Below are 20,211 nucleotides of genomic sequence, written 5' to 3'. Positions count from 1 at the left end.
TCTTGTATATTAGCCATTAAATAGTCATTTATCAAACAGTTGCACGCACACACACACACATACACACACACACACACACACACACACACACAGACACACACACAGAGAGAGAGAGAGTAAATGCAGAGGAAGCTGTTACTTAAGGGGCTAACATGAGTAAATATTAGCAGGGAACACTTGATGTGTGTATTTCTGTGTAGGAGTGTGTGTGTACGCGGCTGACTGTTTACCCTGCGGATGTGTGTGTGTGTGTGTGTGTGTGTGTGTCCACAAATGTGTATATTAGTCAGATTTTTACCAAATGACTGAAACGAGGCCACTTAAACCCTCCAGGAAATAAGCCGAGCCCTCAGACTCATGCGTGGCGTCCATGTTATTTTAAGCCTGAGCTACACATCATCTGATATCCGTCCTAAATGTCTTTTCCAGCTCCACCGCTCCGAGCTCTCCGAGGCAGGAGGACGGCGGGTGGACGGAGGCCAACAGGTTTACCAGGAGACAAGAGGGTAACCGTCTCCCATGTCTCCGTCTCCCTGAGACGCAGAGGGCACCGGAGATGTTCGGCTACTTAACTCTCTTTAAAACATTTACACTCGTGGCTTCGGGACTTCTGGGAAGTTGATGTCTCTGAATGTCCAGGACTCCTTCAGCTGATGAAGTGGACGACATGTTGCTCAGATGTGTGTGTGTGTGTGTGTATTTAACTTTATTTTCAGTCGCACAACATTCACTTACATGTGCTTTCAACTCACATATTTCAGAGATTACAACCAAGTTACAGGCTACTTGCAATATACTATTATATATCATATCTTATGCTGTGATAAACATCATCATAACAAATGTTACTCGATAAATGTCATAATAATAATAATTATAATTAACATTTAAATCATTGTCCAGAGAATTCTACAGTTTTTGCACAAGGTTAATTTTGGGTTCTGTTAAGAGCGTCGACTGGCAGTGAAATAAATTGGCAGCTAATGCCAGAGCAGATATATATATATCTATATATATATAGATATATATATATAATTAACGTCAGCTATGAATTGAATGGACGCTCACAGCTGAACGACCAGAGGAAAGTGAAATGAAGCCACAGATGTAGTTGAGTTGGTTGTTGTTTGTTACAGTTTTGCACCTGGCGTCATGAAGAAGATGTGATTAAAAAAGAAATGTAATCATATTGAACAGCTTCCACTTTGTCTAATCACATGTTGACTCAAACCGGAGAGTAGAGTTAATGAGTTTAAAATGACATGTGACGCACCAGGCGCGGCCGTCAGATGCAGAAAGCTGCGGTGTGTCACCTCGCTCTGGCCGGGGCCTCGCTCCTGGAGGCCAAACACTAACGGAACACTAATCGCTTTCAACATGGCTGCGTTTTTCCCGCCTCGTCACTGTTTCTGCCATCAGGCACCGCCTCGCTGACAAGCTGCCTCTGAGGCGAGGGCCGCTCGTAAACCACAGCCAGCGGCTCGGGGGCCGCCGAGCTCCGGGGCTGTCGTCGCGGCTCCTAATGAATCCTCGGGTCTGTGCGGGAGCGGAGGTCGGGGGCCGGAGGAGCGTGTTTGCCACGGGGGAGAACGTCATGGCCGCTGAAGAAAGAGCGCAATTATACCCGTTTCCAGCGCTAGCAATTTAAGAACAGGCCCTCCTGTCGCTCCGGGGGTTTTAATGACGCCGGGAGAACAAGTGGCAATTTAGAAGGACTCACCATAATCTCCTCAGTGTGGGGCTGGCACCCTCCAAATTTAAACTGCCGTGTGGAGGGATTACGGAGGGTGTGGGCGACAAACACAGACAAATGGTCAGAGTCCAGCAGCTGCTTTTATCTCCTGAGAAAAAGAAAAAGGCTTCGATGTTATGACACGGAGCCTTTAAAAGACACGGAGACATGTTTTCATGTTTGATCCTTGTTGTGCTTTTAAACGTGCAATTTTCAATTTTCATTGCATGTATTGTTTACTGCTACTTTTATGGTGTTATTCTATAGATGTGTGAGCCACTTTGTGCCCCCCCGTGCCTCGTCCTCCCACCAGGTCTCGTGCATGGAAACATAACCTCCTTTGCAGAGGTAATAAACTTTACTTACTGAAGCCGTCTGAGTCAGTAGCTCTGGACATGTTGCTGGAATGTTTCCTTCCAGCCCCTTAGTTTAATGTCGGGGAAATTCTAAGGGAGTTGATGAAGTTTCTAATATGCGACGGATGCAAAAACAAAAAGAATACAAAACTATCTCAGGATGAAAAAGGAGGAATTTATTCCCTGTACCCCCAATATTATTAGTGTTTTTGGAGTTCTGCAAGTGAATCACTATATTTATCAATTTATGGTTGTTTTTAATTAAAACTCTTATTTTATTGAAATCATTAACGTTTTGATTAGAAACCTTTTATTTCTTAATCTTAATTAAACGCATCTAACTTTTCTTGTCCTGTTGAACCAATTTGTTTTTAAATGTTGCCGCGTTTCACTCGGTGACTTAACTGTTGTTTCTGTTATTGACAGAAATTGTGGACAAATCTACAATCACGTGACACAAGTTGAATTAAACAGAAATGTCCCTTTACACCGACTTTTCTCCGTCAACTGAGAGTCACAGCTTCAACTGTCACAACCAGCTCCAGTTGAAGAGTGAAGCTGAACTGAGATCAGGTAAAAAGACTCAGAAGTTATTAAAAACCAGAGTTTATCTCCAATATTCAGCAGGAAACTTTTAAAAACATGAAGAATTCTCAACAGAGTTTGTTGGATTTGTTCCAGCAGCAGCTCTTCTGGTTCAGGAAGCAGAGGATCATGGGTAATATCCAGTGTTCAGGTGTGTTTCGGTTCAGTGAGTGGGACCATTGATAGACTAACGGCGCCGTTTTTTAAATCGAATCATAGCAAATAAAATATGCGATTGTACATCACATTGAACCAGAGAGATGAACTCTACCTTCAACACACGTCTGTGGAGCAAAAACCAAAAGAGCTCCGGGACGTGAAGTGGGTTTTAGTTTGGTTAACAGACCTGTCATCGTCCCGTCCAGCAGCTGACTGATTGGATGGGAGGGTTTTGTGTCACTGTTTGCTCTGGTTAATGAGCGGAAGGAAGGTGAGTCAATACAATACTCACTGTCAGGGGCGTGTGTGTGCGTGTGCATGCGTGTGTGTGTGTGTTGCGTTAAGGGTGACTGCCTTAAGCTTCACATCCCGCGTCAGGCTAATTAGAAGTCATTTTTTAAAATAAACACACGACTAACAGCGGAGGAATCTAACCTGTGGAAGGAAGGAGGGGAGGGACGCTCCATCCATCACTGACCAGGAGTCGCACCGACACACGCATGAGCAGGAACTCACATCTTCCTCGGTCACGGCCAGAACATTAAAGACTTCCTCTCCATAATAAGAAACTCAAAAAAAAAACACATTAAACAAACTGCTGACACAGTGAAGTTCAGTTTCTCCTTGATCGTCTCCAGCTCCTGGTTCATAACGTTGACATCAGCAGTTTGACAAACGTGAAACTCAGACTTCAGCCCCGAGAAACTCGTTAAAAATGTCATATACAACATCATCATTGCATATTCTCTCCAACAATAGATGGACCGATGTTTTTTATTAGGCTCGTTATTCATCTGTCCTCTAAGAACTCTGAGGAATTGAAGGTTTCTAATGAAAACCTGGGTCAGGCTGGTTGTGGGAGAAAAATAAAAATAAAAAAATTAAGACTTGTTTTGTCGTAAACATCTGGAATATTTGAAATACACATTTTTTTAAAGTGGTGCAAACCCAGTCTCACTATTTTTTTAATTTTAACTTTGTATATAGTGGATGTATTTGGGTTGAGTGTACCCCACACACACACACACATACACACATCACTCATTAAATAATCAATGTTAATAAACAGCACATGATATTATATATGAAGGACAGCAGAGTTTGAGAATGTCACCGGGCCAAACTTCCCATGAGGAGGTTACAAAGACAAACATTTCAGAGTTTCACAGCATGCCTCAGTAACTCTGTGAGAACCCCCCCCCCCTTTGCCATGAACTTTGAGAGCCCTGGGAGAGTCTGAGGGGGGGGCAGAGAGAGGAGTGGTTGGGTGGGCAGCCTGGAGAATGCTGAAATTGACTTCTAAACAGATGCAGTAATTCCATTTCCCCCCTTTTAAATTCGGTATGCAAGGGGCCAGCGTGTAACTCTACACCCACTATCGCCGCTGCTCACAGGAGGCGGGAGGCGTAGTCGACAGTTGGTGGCCGGGGCCGCCGACTCTATCAGCCTTGTTAATCAATACGGGTTCCACTCTGATAGACAGCGAATGGTGCAACCGATGCTCGGCCTGTTATTCTCAAGGAGGAGAAGGGGGCGCCTGTTTCCTCAGACTTTCACCTGCGGTTCACAGCTCGGCTGGAGGCTGGAGGCTGGAGGCTGGAGGCGAGGCTGGAGGCTGGAGGCTGAGGCTGAGGCTGAGGCGTGAGGAGAAAGTCCCACCTGCTCTGACAGGATACATCGCTGGTGTGAGAGTAAAAGTAAATGATTGTTATCAAAATGAGCATCGTAGTTCCAGCTTCACTGAGAATAAAGAGCTGCTGGAGGATTATATTGTGTTTAACATGCTCAGGAAGTTATAACTCAAAACGTACAATGTCCTCATCCCCGTCGTTTGGATTCATCAGAAAACTAAAGACCCCGATGCAAACATTAACCGTTTATAGATTATAGGTATCGATAAGTGAACTTATGTCTTATGGATCTTAAATCTGTGCTATTTGTTTGTCGAACAGCAGAAAACAGTGAGAAATCGAGAAGTGTCTCCTCACTCGTCTCGCTGTCCTCCCGAATCAGGGTCCCGATAAAAACCTGTCTCTACTGTTGAATCATTTGACCTGGAGGTGAATGCTGATTGAGTCCACTCAGACAGAAGCCAGATGTTGGCAGGTGTTTGTGGGTTGTTGGACCAGTAACGGGAACTTTCACACCTTGTCTGCTCCAAACTTTCTGACTTTTCAGTTCAGTCCGAACCGACGGACCAAAGTGAAACCACTTTTTTGGGGATAAGTTGGACTTTCTGATCAGTTGCAGGAAGTTGAGGCGGCATCAAGCAAGAGAAGAAGAAGAGGAAGCAGCTGCAGTCTTCACCTCCGACGATATGATGTTTGAACCTCGAGGACGTTCATTTGGTGCATTTGAAGTGTGGAGTAATGTAGTACTGTGGAATACTGTGTGGGTACTGTGGAGTACTGCGCCTGAGTCCCACGTAGTTGATGGCGACAGGACGTACGTATGTCAGTCAAACTTCTTTAGTCCCTAAATTACAACGTGAAACCAAAACTAACCAGATCACTTGACATGAATCTTGGATCGATCCTTTCAGGTTTTAAAAAATGCCCTTAAACTCAATTTATAAACTTTTTTCTAATTAGCCGCTCATACGATACTCCCCCAGCTGGTATGTTTGACTGAGCTAACGCCAGCATCCTTCAGCAAATACAGGAGTTTTGCAGCTAATTAGTTGTGATAAAACCTGTGGATTGTGAAGACGTCTGTGCCTCAGCTCCATTTGAAGCTGATGAATCCAATAAGGAGTGTGAGTTACTTTAATTAGTGCTATCACGATTCTGTATCCGCCTGCATTAGCTTGTTTTCTTTGGGCTGAGCTCGGAAACTGTTTACACACACACACACACACACACACACACACACACACACACGCACGCTGCCTTGTTTGTTGGGCCTGGTGGTGCGTCGCAGTAATCACCGGCTCAGCAGGCTCTGAGTGAAACATTGGCACCAGCGTTAATATAAACAGCCCCCTCCCTTTAGTCCAAGACAACCCCCCGCTGTGGGCTAACAAGACCACATTAAACTGCCTCACCACACACACACACACACACACACACACACACTGTATGTTCTTCCTCACACTGTCTTACATCAGCATGTTTCCCCCTCATTCCTTCACTCACCCGTCGAACCCGAGGCCTCACGACCACGTTCACACGTTGTCAGATTCACAGGGATTGACAGATTCACTCACTCCGGCGGAGGGTGAATGATGGACAGCATCAAACCAGCGGGACACTGTCATTCAGAGCCGCTTGGTGATAAATGACCGTGTAAACAAGGGCAAAGTGACATCAATGATCAAAACAGTTGCTGGACGAAATAATAAAAACTAATTTCGATAGAGCTGCTTTCCAACATGCGCTGGAGTCTGGAAATGTTCCTGAGATATTCCTGAGGGAGCTTTTATGTGAGCCCACGTGAAAATACAGCAGGAAAAGTCAAAGCAAAGCGAAATGTCTGTGTTGAAGTTTCCGACACACGACACGAAAGTGAAGAAAGAACTTTCTCCTGCTGCGTCCTTCAGAAGAGAAAGTAACAGAAAAGGTCTGCACCCAATTCTCTGAGCATTTCCATCCAAATGAGTTAATGTCTGTGGGGACACACGGGGACAGAACTGGCAGATCTCAGGTCAATAAAACCCAGGGAACATTTTTTAAGTGGTTTGGATAATTGCATCACCTTTTGTTTCTTGTTTTGTATGATGCACCGATGAACACTTGAATTACAGTTAAATAAAATGGGCAAATCCTCAAAAACAACTTGAAGTGACGTGTGGAGCTGGAGCGACTTTTTACAGAGACGTCCGTTTGACGGGGACAGAAATGTAAATGTGAGAATTAGCGTGAAAAGCTTAATTAAGTTAAATATTTGTGCAAAGATCGAAGTTTAACATGCAGGAAAATGTCAACATTTTAATACATATTTAACTTTATTCACGTCCAGGTGAGACGCAACGAGTCTGCAGAGATTTATCAGGCGGTGCAGCTGAGGCGGGATTTGAACCTGTGATGGAGCAGTTAGCTTATGTCAATAACTTAATGATTTATTATTATATTAAGTTCTAACAAAGTTAATGTCGCTCTCTCTTTGAAAAGTGTCAAATCAGGGTGACGTCGTTTGATCTCAGCCAAAAAATAATCAAATAATTTTAATTAACTGACTCTGATAATTAAATTTAGAGAATATACTCTGGGGGAAATCCTCTCGGCTTAAAAAAAAAGTTACACAGGCTGAGTTAATGACAGTTTACTCCCCATTGTCTCCAGCACTAATTACATCTCCTCCTTGTGTCTCTATTGTACTATGACCCCCAGTGTGTGTGAGTGTGTGAGAGTGTGTGTGTGTGTGTGTGTGTGTGTTAACAGAGACAATGTGATTATAACCCTTCCTCCAGGGTGAACATTTTAAACAAACACCTATAGAATGAGTCGTGGATTGACTTCTTCCCCCTCCCCGCCCAGGCTGGGGGAGTGTCCTCGCTGCCCCTGTATAAAAACAAACACACCCTCCATCCATAGAGCATTCAGACAGAGAGAGAGAGACAGAAAGAGAGAGAGAGAGAGGGAGAGAGAGAGAGGAGACTGACAGAATCACAGTCTGTGTGGAAGTACATGTGGGATTTTCCTGATCCACCATCACCTCTCTGCGCTCTAGCATGACTCCAGCAGCTGCTCTGGATTAGGACGCCGTGCGTAAAAGACGACCACGATGGAGCGGAGCATGGTCCCGGGCTGGTGCGTGCTGCTGACCCTGGTCTGGCACGGGACGCGCTGCATGGCGGCCAAGGAGCTCCAGTGCCAGGAGATCTCCGTGCCCCTGTGCAAGGGCATCGGCTACAATCGCACCTACATGCCCAACCAGTTCCACCACGACACGCAGGACGAGGCCGGCCTGGAGGTGCACCAGTTCTGGCCGCTGGTGGAGATCAAGTGTTCCCCGGACCTGAGGTTCTTCCTGTGCAGCATGTACACGCCGATCTGCCTGGACGACTACAAGAAGCCGCTGCCGCCGTGCAGGAGCGTGTGCGAGCGGGCCAAAGCCGGCTGCGCGCCGCTCATGAGGCAGTACGGCTTCCCGTGGCCGGACCGGATGAGGTGCGACCTGCTGCCGGAGCAGGGCAACCAGGACACGCTGTGCATGGACCACAACGGGAGCCAGACCACGACCGCCTCCCCGGTGGTGGTGAAGCCGACCAACCGGCCCCTGAAGCCGTTCAACCCCAGGAAGAAGAGCGGCTACGGTCGCGGCATCCCCGGGAAACTCAAACCGGCAGCTCCCCCGTGCGAGACGGGCTGTTTCTGCCGCGCGCCCATGGTGCCGGTGACCAGCGACCACCACCCGCTGCACAACCGCGTCAAGACGGGACAGATCCTGAACTGCGCCATGCCGTGCCACAACCCTTACTTCACCCAGGAGGAGAGGACTTTCACCGCCTTCTGGATCGGCCTGTGGTCCATCCTGTGCTTCATCTCCACCTTCGCCACCGTGGCCACTTTTCTCATCGACATGGAGAGGTTCAAGTACCCGGAGCGGCCCATCATCTTCCTCTCCGCCTGCTACATGTTCGTGTCAGTCGGATACATCGTGAGACTGATCGCCGGACACGAGGAAGTGGCCTGCAACCGGGAGAACGGCGCGGAACACATCCACTACGAAACCACGGGTCCCGCGCTGTGCACCATCGTGTTCCTGCTCATCTACTTCTTCGGCATGGCCAGCTCCATCTGGTGGGTGATCCTCTCCCTCACCTGGTTCCTCGCCGCGGGGATGAAGTGGGGGAACGAGGCTATAGCCAGTTACGCACAGTACTTCCATCTGGCCGCCTGGCTCATCCCCAGCATGAAGTCCATAGCGGTCCTGGCTCTGAGTTCCGTGGACGGGGACTCAGTGGCCGGGATCTGCTACGTGGGGAACCAGAACCTGGATAACCTGCGGGGCTTTGTGCTGGCACCGCTGGTTATCTACCTGTTCATCGGCACCATGTTCCTGCTGGCCGGCTTCGTGTCGCTGTTCCGGATCAGGAGCGTAATCAAGCAAGGGGGGACCAAGACTGACAAGCTGGAGCGGCTGATGATCCGGATCGGGGTGTTCACGGTTCTGTACACGGTCCCGGCCACTGTCATCGTGGCGTGTTACTTTTACGAGCAGCACAACCAGCAGTCGTGGGAAATTACGCACAACTGCACGTGTAAGACGGACCCGAGCAGGCAGAAGCCGGACTACGCCGTGTTCATGCTGAAATACTTCATGTGTCTCCTGGTGGGCATCACCTCGGGGGCCTGGGTCTGGTCCGGGAAGACGCTGGACTCCTGGAGGACTTTCTGCACGCGGTGCTGCTGGGGGAGCAAAGCCTCCGCGGGCTCCATGTACAGCGACGTGAGCACGGGACTGACGTGGAGGTCCGGCACGGCGAGCTCCGTGTCCTGCCCCAAACAAATGCCTCTGTCTCGGGTTTGACCGCATCGTTCACCCCCTGTCACAGAAAAACAAAACAAACTATAGAACCAGCTCTTTTTGAAACGTTTTTATTTGTTAAATTATTATTACTGTGCCAGGTTCCATCTTGGTCACGAGCACTCCTCTGATGTGAACTTCTGAAAGTTATCGAATCAGGTTGGGAACGTGTTCATCCTCTGCCTTATCCAAATGACGTCCTTATGTTTGAATAGAGGGGGCTGGGTATGGTGGGTGGGTGGGTGGGGTGGGGGGGGCTAATTGTGTTGGGATTGTCCATCAGCGTGTTGTAATTAGCTCATTAATGAACGCCTAATGGCTTCTCCTTAAAGAATGGGGCTGTGAGCTGCAGAACAATGTACCTGGCACTGAGAATGCAGAGTCTCATCGGGGCTTTAATTGAATGCGCACAGCTGACACGATCCCTTTTGTCGATAGGCGACACGCTGGAGCTCCTCTCACTGTAAAGAAAGAAACCGCTGTGTCTTAAAACACGAGCTCCACAGCTCCTCTGCCCTGAAGCCAGGCCGGAGCCCGTTCAGCGATGCCTTAATACTGTCTCATATACGGGTTGCATCAGCGCGTAAAGTGTATTTATATAATTATTGCTGTACATAGATTGTACATTTTGTATATGGAAATTTACGAGATTGTAAATATGTATAATTCCACTTTGATAGAAGATTTTATTTTGAGAATAAAAACAAGTTTTTATGGAATTTTTTCACCTGGTGCGTCCTGGTTACTGTCGCCAAAAACTTTGTCCTTTTTTGTTGTGCCTGTTACGCACAAAGATGTTTGTGGGATTTTTAAAGCGTTTGGCAAAAGGTGGATTCATTTATATGGAACTAAAAAGTTGAAGCTGGCGCTTTGGGCCACATGTGAGATGGTTAAGCTCCTGTAAACCTCCGCTGAGCTGCAGGTTCTCACGCTGAGAGACGCGGGGAACAACATCATCATGGCAATAGAGACACTCCAGGTGGTCTCCTCAGTTTAATGCTCCCTGCGCTCCGGGCCCCTGTCCTCTCTTAAACCCCCGATCCGGGCTAAACGTGCCACAGTTAACACAAAATGAAGTAAACGAACTTAACTCACTCTGCAACTGGACCGTGTTTTTACTTTTGGCAACACGTGGATCAGGAGGGAGATGTTTCCTTCTTCTTATTCATCCGGTTTGTTACAAGAACTTGGAAGAAAACGACTCAAGCGTTATTTAGATTATCTGTCATTTAACATGCAGACATTTAAAGGACGTTAAATGCGTGTAACCTGACTTTCGGGTGGACAGCTGCAGGTAGAAACGCCCGAGGCTCATCATTAAGACCTCAGCGAGGATGGGCGGACGTGTAGCTGCAGACCCACACACTGCCTGTCGTGTTTAAAGTTACTTACCACAGTGTGTAGTGTGTGTGTGTGTGTGTGTGTGTGTGGTCTGTTTAGTGTGTGACATCCAGGGAAAGGTCCGTGCGTAATGGCCTCTATAGGACGCGTAGGGAGAAGGGTCTATATTTTGCCTCCAGTGTGAGAAAATACGGTTTCTCTTCAAAAATGTTTAAGACACCACTGCACAGTGTGTTTAAATCATCTGTAAACTCAGATGACACGAGCCCAGGAAACCAACGAGCTCCTCTGGAGAAGAGTCTGGATTCCAAAGTGGGGAAGAGAGACAGACGCAGTTGTATTCTGCTGCCACCTTGTGGTCAAACGGTCATAAAGCAGAAACGATGAATTCAACTAATGTACAAATTTGCATTAATATAAAAAGAAAACATGTTTAAACAAGATACAAATTTCACTTGTTTCTGACGCACATTTATTTGTCTGGTGGTTTAAACCCTCTTAACTGGAGCTAAACGTAACATGTGAGGTGTTCAGACCTGGAGGAGGGTGAGAGATGAAGAAGTTAAACACTGGTTGTCAGAGACTCTACTTGTGTCTTCAGCTTTCAAACAGTGGAACGAGATCCAGGCCCAGTTCAGACCTGGTGTTGACCCCCGGCCCTGGAACGATGTTTTAGAAATCATTATCTGTCGCTCAGTGTTGATATTGTGTCCACAAAAAAAACATAAAGTATAAATATAAAGATGACTTTGCAACCTTTTAAAATGCCGAATAACAGAACAGGTTTGTGAGATATTACAGAGTTTAAAACCACATTTCTGAAATAATACAACTTTACAGAAATAAGAACACAACATTTATCATAATGACATTTGTTTATATTCGTAACGTTTACTGTCTCATCTTCCAGCTGAGCAGGTCGTTGGATGTGTCCCAGGATGCATTTGGGCTCCTCCGACCTGCCGACGTGTTCTGAGTGATTTGGATCTCGAGACGCAGCTCAGAGCAACTTGTGGTCGCATCCCTCAGGACGGACGTTAACACCGAGTCTGAGACAGGACCCGGTGAAATAAATGTTTTTCTTCGCTGCACGTACGCAGTTGATTTAATCAGAAAACAATATACTGTGGCAAACAGAGGCCAAACTGTGACAACTTTGACCCACGCCTGATTTGTCTCCGTCAATTATAATCATCAATCATCTAATAAGGAGACGGCAGGTCCTGTTTACTCCGTCCAATGGGAACAAATTGCTCTGCCACCGCTTGTTAACCATGAGACAGCTTCACTTCCCCTTCCTGTGTGTGTGTGTGTGTGTGTGTGTGTGTGTGTGTGTGTGTGTGTGTGTGTGTGTGTGTGTGTGTGTGTGTTGGGGGGCGGGGGGCTGGGCATGTTCCCTCAAGCCCCGAAGCCAAAATCAACAGAGGAAATGGGTTGAGAGGTCGAGGCTGATTCATCTCCTGCTAACGTCAACAAGACGCTGACTTCAGGAAGACGCTCGGAGATGCTGGAGGTGAAAAACCAGCTCGTCTTCATCGGCTCTGTGAATTCAGTCTCTGTGCAGTGAGCTGCTCGGTCGTCCGTCTCTGATTGGTTTGGTTTTAAATCACGTCTGACACACACACACACACACACACAGTGAAAGGTCACAGAGCAGCGGGAGCTTTTAATTTCTGAATGTATACAAAGACGGGCGAGAAGCATTTCTACTTTCAGTGACAATACAAATAAAGTCACGTCCTGGCTACAAACAAATAAAACTGTCGAACACAAACGTTTCTCCACGGGTGTCGTGATGGGTCACAGCTTTCTGCCCAAACCAGGATACGGATGTGGGCCACGTCAGGTAATGATGATAAGGAAACTTTGTGTTTTTCCACAAATGTACAATTTGGGGCGTCAGAGGCCCAACGACGGATCACGTTGGATGAATAGATTCCCACTTCATTCCCCTCGGGGGAAATCCCAGACTCCTGTAGCTCACCGAATAAAAGTCGTCAGTCAGAGAGGTTCATCCTCTGTAAGTCTCCCACTCAGCGTTTCAGGCTTTGCTCTCTATTTTTTCAGACTTGCCTGAAATTTGACAGTTTAAATCTGGATTACGTCGACCACCTCTGCACTCGGCTGCAGGCTGAGACAAGAAGAACCCACAGGAGAACTCAGACCTCGAGCACATTCATCCACCGAGGCCCAACAGGCCCTTTAAATTCAACCAGGCGGCACCAAACCTCACTTGTTACTGATTCTCTTTATTCAAAAAGGGTAGAAACATAACAAAAAGGATTTACTCTCTCACTATGTTAAGAAAGTGTTTTTATTATTATTATTTTAAGAATCAAAAGACAGGGGATTACAAAAGTGAATACGATTCACGAGGTTTTAACTTTGTTCTTATTTTATTTTTTAAAATACAACCATTCATGTCACTTGCTCGCGTGTGGAGGCGTGCAGGGTGTGTGTGGGGGGGGTGAGAGGTAGAGGTGAGAGGTTAAAGGTCATGTTTGTCATACCTGGAATTCTCTGCAGCTCCGTAAATATCCTCCCAATGTGAGAACGAGCTCAACGTGACGACTGAAACGTGAACGGTTTCTCCAAGTTTCCAGACGGAGAAGATTTCACACGTGAGGATCAGTTCACATGTTACACGGAGATTCGGTCAAGTTGTGAAAACAAGTCGTGTAAATCTGGGAAAATACTGTCGGATCATCTCAGACGGGGCAGATTCAGGAAAGATGGTGTTGAGTTGCATTGTGTTACATTAATTGGAGGATTTTAAGGATTGAACTCGTACGTGGGACTAAAAAGATGAATATCTCTGGGTTGATAAAGGTATAACAGTTGTAAAAAGAATTAAAGTTAGTTTAGAAATGATATTTAACAGACTTGCAGCTCGGGGGTCGGCCTTTGTGAACGTATATGTTCAACAGCAGCTTATCACTTGTCGGCCGCTCTCTAATCCGCAGTCAGAAAGTCAAAGCAAAGACGAGACCTGGATCAATCGTCATTAACACCAAAGGAAGACCGAATGGATTTAGTTTCCAGAGTCGTGCCCATCAAGGACGAACCCCTTTCCAATCTCATCTATACCACCTCAAAGGTGAAGAGGATGCTGGGTAATCAATACTCGTGATGCCTCCGACTTCTCTCTGATGTGCGGCCGTGGTCACTGTTGAGTCTGAACTCTCACGTCTCCGGCGGCTGCAGCGTTGACTTCAGGTCAGGAGGAGATCGACTCCTGATAAACCGCATCATCTGTATTCAGATGTGAACACAGCTGCACAACACAACGTGCACAACACAACGTGCACAACACAACGTGCACATATGAAGCAGTTTGTGTGACGTTTCTTTAACCCTCACAACTTTTTTAAATGATCGTCAGTCGTTCGATCATTTCAAACTTTATCCTGTCAGTTGCTGATGTGTTTACTTGAACAGTGTTTGTTAATCAGCAGAAAAATACTATAAATTAAATAGAGTTAGATCTATAGAATAATTTCCATATGTTCTTAACGTGGCAGTTTATCAGGTAATTTAAATCCTTTTAGCAATCATATTATAGCATATTACAGAACTGGATCATGTTTTAGGCGTAAACAAATATATATTTTTCATGTTATGTTGTGTCATCCTAACCCTTTTATTAAATTGTTTTCTACTTTTCACCTCTATGATCTACTCTCATTTGTTCTTTTCTCTACTGCATTACTCAGAACTGGCCACTAGATGTCAGTAAAGTCAACACTGTTCCCAGGTTAAATGAACAATGTGGCCAAATGTCTGTGGACAGGCTTCTGTGGACTTATGGTCAGAAGCAGTTTTTTCCTGATTAAATCTCTCAGTTCAAGTTGTCGAAGCCCAGGTCCATGAAGTGCTGGAGACTGACTGACCTGCACGGAGCTCTGACCTCGAACCCGTTGACACGTATGACTGGGACGAACTGGAACGCCGGCCGTGACCAGCACACTATCACACAGCACCAGTATCCGACCTCACGAAGCAACGTCCTGCAGCCGAGTCACTAAAATCTGTGAGCAGCCTCCAGAGAAGAGTGGAGACTCGTACTGCAGCGGATCAACGCTGAGAAATGAGACGTGCAGTTACCGCACTCAGCTGTAATGTGGCGTCCAAACTCTTTCGTCCATGCAGATCCTCCATATTGAGTTTTAGACATTGTTACACAAACTATTCATAAGTTGTGTTGTGACGGGCGGCTGCAAACAAAATGATCCACATGATGTTCCAGATGTGGAACAAAGCCGAGCCTGTGACGTGCTGAGAGGAGTCTTTCTGTGTGAGCGTTTTGTGTTGAAGCATAAATCTGTGGGAGGTCAGCAACAACACACACACACACACAACAACACACACACACACACAACAACACACACACTGTCACCTTTGGGGACACTTCTATGTGAGTGTGTGGGGTCATCGGGTTTGCTTGTGCGACCTTTTGACCTCCACCAGCGACAGCGCGGTCCTTTCACCCAGCACCCTACTGACCACCGCCCCCCCCCATGTCTTAGCTGCCTGAAATACCACAGCAGAAGAAGAATGGGAAGGTATGGGGCATGTGTTAGGGTCATGGCAGCACTGGCGCTAATGCGGCTCAGGGGTTGTGCTGTTAAATTCACGGTGAGTTTCTACATTTGTATTCCAGTAATTGCCGCTGAGTTTGTTGCTGGTCGCTGTTTGTCGTCATTTTAGGATTTAAAACACTCAAGAAAACAGTAAATCCAAATGTTAAAGGGAAGAACTTCAAAAGAACAAGGAGATACACTTCACTTCTTTCCTAATCGGCTTCTTTCCCTTCAAAAAGCTTTGGATTTAATCATTCACCAGCTTCTGTATCGAGCCTCAGAGCTTCGCCCTGCGTGCTGAGTTGATGTTGAGCGATGGCGGCGAGGAGGGTTGAAGGACTCGGGTCGTGCGAGCAGGTTCGGCTCAGGTCGGGTCACGGCTGGGTTGTGCAGCGCTCGTGTGAGAGGTCGGAGGTCGGCTCAGTGCGTCTGTTGTGGCTGCCAGCGCTCCCGGTGATCCAGACAACAGCTGAGCGCCGTAACTTCTGACCACATCAAGGTCAGACCCTGTTGGTTTGACCGACTTATTTTCACACAGCAAAACACTCGAGGTGTCAAGAGACTTTGTGGAACGTCCAGAAGTAGAAGCACGAGAAGAAGTTTGACTAAACGACGTAAATCTGATCAATTTACTCATTTTATTATCAAACATTCAGAAACAACATGCGTCACAAATACTACACAACAATCTTTGTCTCATGAAACCAAACATGTTTGAAATGTCAATGTAGAAAGTAACGTGCAGGATTGTATTGATAACTTTATGAGTAATTAAGAGTTTATGAGATGTCAGACCACTCGAAGGCTGTGGAACAAGATGAAAACACAACTTTTGACCTTTTTTTAAAGTTGACACGAGGCTCCGGACCGTGTTCGTTCTGGTCTCGTTAGCCGTCGCAAACAATGAGCTAAAGGAGGATAAAGCTGTTTCTTTGTGGGTTTATGTCGACGTTGGTAAAACCTTTCACATCATACTCATATAAAGGTATTCATCAGTGCAGCTACAGTTTCTAACACATCTTCCTTTACAGCTCAAACGTGTTAATTGTGCTTAAGATATCCAGTTACACCCAGGCCCTCTTGTCCTGAGACTCGCTGCTGTCAGACTGTTGGCTCGAGTTCGTCTCAGCCGAGCTGCTCTGGCCCTGCAGGTTCTTGACCCCCATGGGTGGCCCCCTGTCCGGGCGGGGGGGTGGCGGAGGTCTCAGGTGGCTGTGGAGGACAAAGTGACTTGGCACAGGATTGCTCACGGGAGTCGGTGAACGAGGCATGTCCGCCCTAGTGTCTTTGTTTTCTGGGCTCTTCTCATTGGTAGATACACTAGTTTTACGGGGGGGTCCGCCATTTGCTTTTGTTGAGAGGAGTTCACCATTTGGCAAAACACCAGCGGCGTGTTTTTCCTCTTTGTCGGCGTCCGTTGAGCCTCCACTCGGGAGGATTCTCCTGGTTGGAAGGACATCGCCGTCTTCAGCCGTGGTGGTCGTCGTGAACGTGCTGCTCCGCTCTCCTTTACTCATCTCCTCCATCAGCATCTCCCTCATCCTCCGCCATCGCACCATCGCCTTCACGGAGCTCACCAGGTCGACCAAACTGAGCAGGACGGACAGGGAGGAGACGCCCAGCATGAAGTTCAGCATCAAGGTCTTCTCTGTGGGTCTGGAGACGTAGCATTCGACCCCGGATGTGCAGGGAGCCTCGTAGCAGAGGAAGCTCTTTGGAACCGACAAGCCGAAGAGAAAATACTGGCCTGCTCCGAACACCACCTCGAGGAGGATTCGCAGAAGTACAGCGAAGAAGTAAGCGCAGTAGAAACGAGGCGCTCCCCATGCACGGGGGGGGTCACGGAGAGGAGCTTTATGCAAGGACAGTTCTCTGGAGGAGCTGGAGTTCTCCGGTGAACCTCCTCCGCTCCCGCCGCTGCAGGAACCTCCAAAGTGAGGATACGACAACAGCCTGTGCAGGACGTGGGTCGCAAACAACACATGTGGCAGACAGAGGAGAACGAGGTGGAAGAACCAGAGCCGGAGGACGGACACGGGAGAAAAGGCGTCGAAACACAGGTTGGAGCAGCCCGGTTGGATGGTGTTACAGACGAATCGCTCCTGCTCGTCGCTGAAGAGGCTGACGCCGGCCAGCAGAACGAGCAGCATGCGGAGGAGCAGCATCAGCGTCCACCACGTTTTACCTGAAACAGAAAAGCGACGATCAAGTCACAAACGAAATGTAATGAGGGTCAATGATAATATCTTATCTGGGAAAACCTTGACAGGAAGTAATAAAAGTAAATAAGGAAGAGGCCAAATATAACACGACCGACGATTACAATGCAAAACTATCTATTGTCCATAAGGGAAATGGGTAAAAAGACATTTATGTTATAAACCTGGAATAACTTACGATAAACTTTATTTGTGCAGCAGCTTTCAAACACGAAATATAAAATTACTCACAAACAAAATTAGAAATAATCTCTGATTGTTTATTAATCCACAGCCAAAAAACCTCACTATCACATATGATTCACATCTGAATTTTGAAGCACATGCTTTTATATCTTCTTATCTTTTTTACTAGTTTAGCCAAAATCAAATGAGCTCTGTCTTTTCCTGACCTTGAAAAGTTTATTGCTGCATTTCCTCACGTCTGGACTATTCTGAGACGCTTTACCACTACACGCGTTCTGGACCAGTCCATCAGTGGGCCAGTTCAACTTAGGATGGATTTTAAGAGTCTGTGAATAACTTTTCAAAGCTCAGCGCGATCTGGTTATTTTACAGAGCCACTGACTCCCTGTGCTCCGAGACGCAATCTAAGATCCAACCAACGCTGGTGCAGTTAAAGTCGACAGGTGGTCAAGCTTTATTCATCAGGGCCCCACGGCTCTGAAACCTTTTAATACCAGATTTCAACTGGTTTTAATGGATGTTTTAATACTTCCTTTGTTCTGTATCTTATTCCCATGTTGTTTGTAACCTTGTTAAAACTTTTATTCTTCTAAATTAGATACACAAATAACACCAAATTACAAAAACATAAGGGATAAACTATCTACTTTTTGATTAGAGGTGTAAAACAGTTTCCAACTCACCGATGAAGGACACATTGTGACTGATGGTGATGAAGAGTAGATCTGTCGTTCCCATCATCCTCCTTGTTCAGAAGACGGCTCGGAGAATTTGGGTGGACGTGCTGCTGTGTCGCTGTCCCCTTCTCCGCTGGTCCACTGTCCCCCCCCCCCACCAACCACAGTCACCTCTAATGTCCTGTCCCTGCCTCTTGGTCCCGCCTGCAGGGGCCAGGACCTGCAGGCAGCTATTCTTACCAGGCTGCCGTCAAAGCATTGTTGGGATGTCAAGGTGCCAGTCAAACTGTGGCAGGGTAATAACCTCATAACAAGACAAACAGTGTTTTAATGGAAGGATGGGACTAGTGTTGGTTTTTTCTTTTGCTTATTTTTGTGAATAATTCATGGATCTTCATTAAAAAATCATCAAAAAGCAGGATCCATTGATTCATGGATCTCATGGACCTCGATGAAAGAAATGTGACGCATGCGGGGGACTGATAAAGGTGCAGATAAAGTTATGTGCTCATCAATTTAATAAACAATGAAAACTTAATTTTAATGCCCGTGAAACAAAAGACTTCTGTGGTCCTGCAGAAAATCTCCAGATCGATTTATTGAAGACTCGGCGTTATTAGACAAGAGCATTTTTCTTTTATTAGAAACACAAGTCAACAATATAAATGAGTCACAATGGTCCTGGCTCCGTTCTCACTCTTTTACTGTACAAAGTTAATTAGCAAAATAATTGTGCTGCTTCAGTTCTGATCAGTTATTTGCCAGAAGAGATTAACTTCAAATCAGATGCATGATGGAAATACAATAAAAATATAAATTGTAAATACTTCAGCAGTTCTTGGCTCAGCAAGGTTTTCTTAGACTTTAAACAAGTGCAGGAAAATGATGTATAATTTTCCTCTTTTAATTTTTTACGACGAATGAATATCTTTGTGCTCGGTCAACAATAAAGTGACTTTCTCTCTTTATCCTCTCATCGACTCTGAGGGAAACACGGTCGTTGGTTCACACCCACGTTTGTGCCGTTTTTCTTTGGTTGCGTCCGCAGTTGAAAAGTTGACCTTGTGTGAACGTCCTGTTTCACTTTGCTCTGTAGTCGTACTCTAGAAAAAACCCACTTTTTATGGATTTATTCAAGAAACTATTTGTTCACTGAGACATAAACACGAAGGGATCAGTCGTAAAATAAAGACTCTGGTGCATCTGTCAGTGAACGTGACACTTATGAGCCTGGAGATGTTTTTATTTTCTAAATGAACGGAGTCATGTTCTATTCTCAGGCTCTTTAACACGGAAAATAAAATAAAACCCAGACTGAACTGCAGGTTGTGCTCTTCATGTCAGACCTGTGATTATTCTGTGAGTTTAAAGTTGAACTTTTACTTTATTTAACTTTAAATACATTTGTAATCAGCTCCCCTCGTTTTTACCTTTGCACGTTTTCCTCACTGACATCTAGAAGGTTTAACATCTTGCAGGTTTTATTACCTCCTCCACCGATGAGGTTGTGTTTCCGTCCCTGTTTCTTTGTGTGTCTGTCAGCAGGAGAACACAAAACTACCACAACATTTACACATTGTGAAGGATTCATTCATATTGTAGCACAGATCCGGACAAAACGACAGATCCAGGATTCTATTTTTTCATTTCTTCTTTGGGAATAACTAAAATATTGACATTTTGTAGAGGGGTGAAGCATGAAAACTACTCCACAGAAAGAAATTGACATTTTGTGGAGGATTTTCGGTTTTCTCTTTCTTTAACATTGTTTTTGATAGTTTCACATATTTCCCAGGGAATAATTTATGGATCTCGATGAAAAGAAATCAAATTTAGGAGCCTGATATTTACGAGTGTGAGTATTTGAGTCCAGCTTTATTTAGGCATTCTTTCGACTGTTTGTTTTGA

The 20,211-nt window shown here is 46.0% G+C and overlaps 2 protein-coding genes across 2 annotated transcripts; one reads left to right on the top strand and one right to left on the bottom strand.

The window, feature by feature from the left end:
• Nucleotides 1-7,377: 7,377 nt before the first annotated feature.
• Nucleotides 7,378-10,019, top strand: LOC118118325 (frizzled-8). Its single transcript, XM_035171452.2, has one exon. It carries the CDS (start codon nt 7,555-7,557, stop codon nt 9,301-9,303), a length of 1,749 nt encoding a protein of 582 aa, XP_035027343.1. The 5' UTR covers nt 7,378-7,554; the 3' UTR covers nt 9,304-10,019.
• A 6,143-nt stretch (nt 10,020-16,162) lies between these two features.
• Nucleotides 16,163-18,367, bottom strand: LOC118118148 (gap junction delta-4 protein-like). Its single transcript, XM_035171070.2, has 2 exons — nt 18,310-18,367; nt 16,163-17,406 (listed from the first exon to the last, which is right to left on the bottom strand). Exons 1-2 carry the CDS (start codon nt 18,365-18,367, stop codon nt 16,286-16,288), a joined length of 1,179 nt encoding a protein of 392 aa, XP_035026961.2. The 3' UTR covers nt 16,163-16,285.
• Between the last annotated feature and the right edge of the window lie 1,844 nt (nt 18,368-20,211).

Source organism: Hippoglossus stenolepis, chromosome 11, assembly GCF_022539355.2.
Source record: "Hippoglossus stenolepis isolate QCI-W04-F060 chromosome 11, HSTE1.2, whole genome shotgun sequence".
In the NCBI taxonomy this organism is placed as follows: domain Eukaryota; kingdom Metazoa; phylum Chordata; class Actinopteri; order Pleuronectiformes; family Pleuronectidae; genus Hippoglossus; species Hippoglossus stenolepis.
The sequence above is the reverse complement of the archived record's forward strand: the minus strand, read 5'-3'. Positions and strand labels throughout refer to the sequence as shown.

What these genes read in the sequence shown, in the direction of transcription:
- LOC118118148 (XM_035171070.2), bottom strand. Translation starts at nt 18,367, where the DNA reads ATGATGGGAACGACAGATCTACTCTTCATCACCATCAGTCACAATGTG. An exon ending in TCACAATGTGTCCTTCATCG is followed by an intron (nt 17,407 to 18,309) that starts GTGAGTTGGAAA and finishes TTTCTGTTTCAG; the next exon opens with GTAAAACGTGGTGGACGCTG.
- LOC118118325 (XM_035171452.2), top strand. Translation starts at nt 7,555, where the DNA reads ATGGAGCGGAGCATGGTCCCGGGCTGGTGCGTGCTGCTGACCCTGGTC.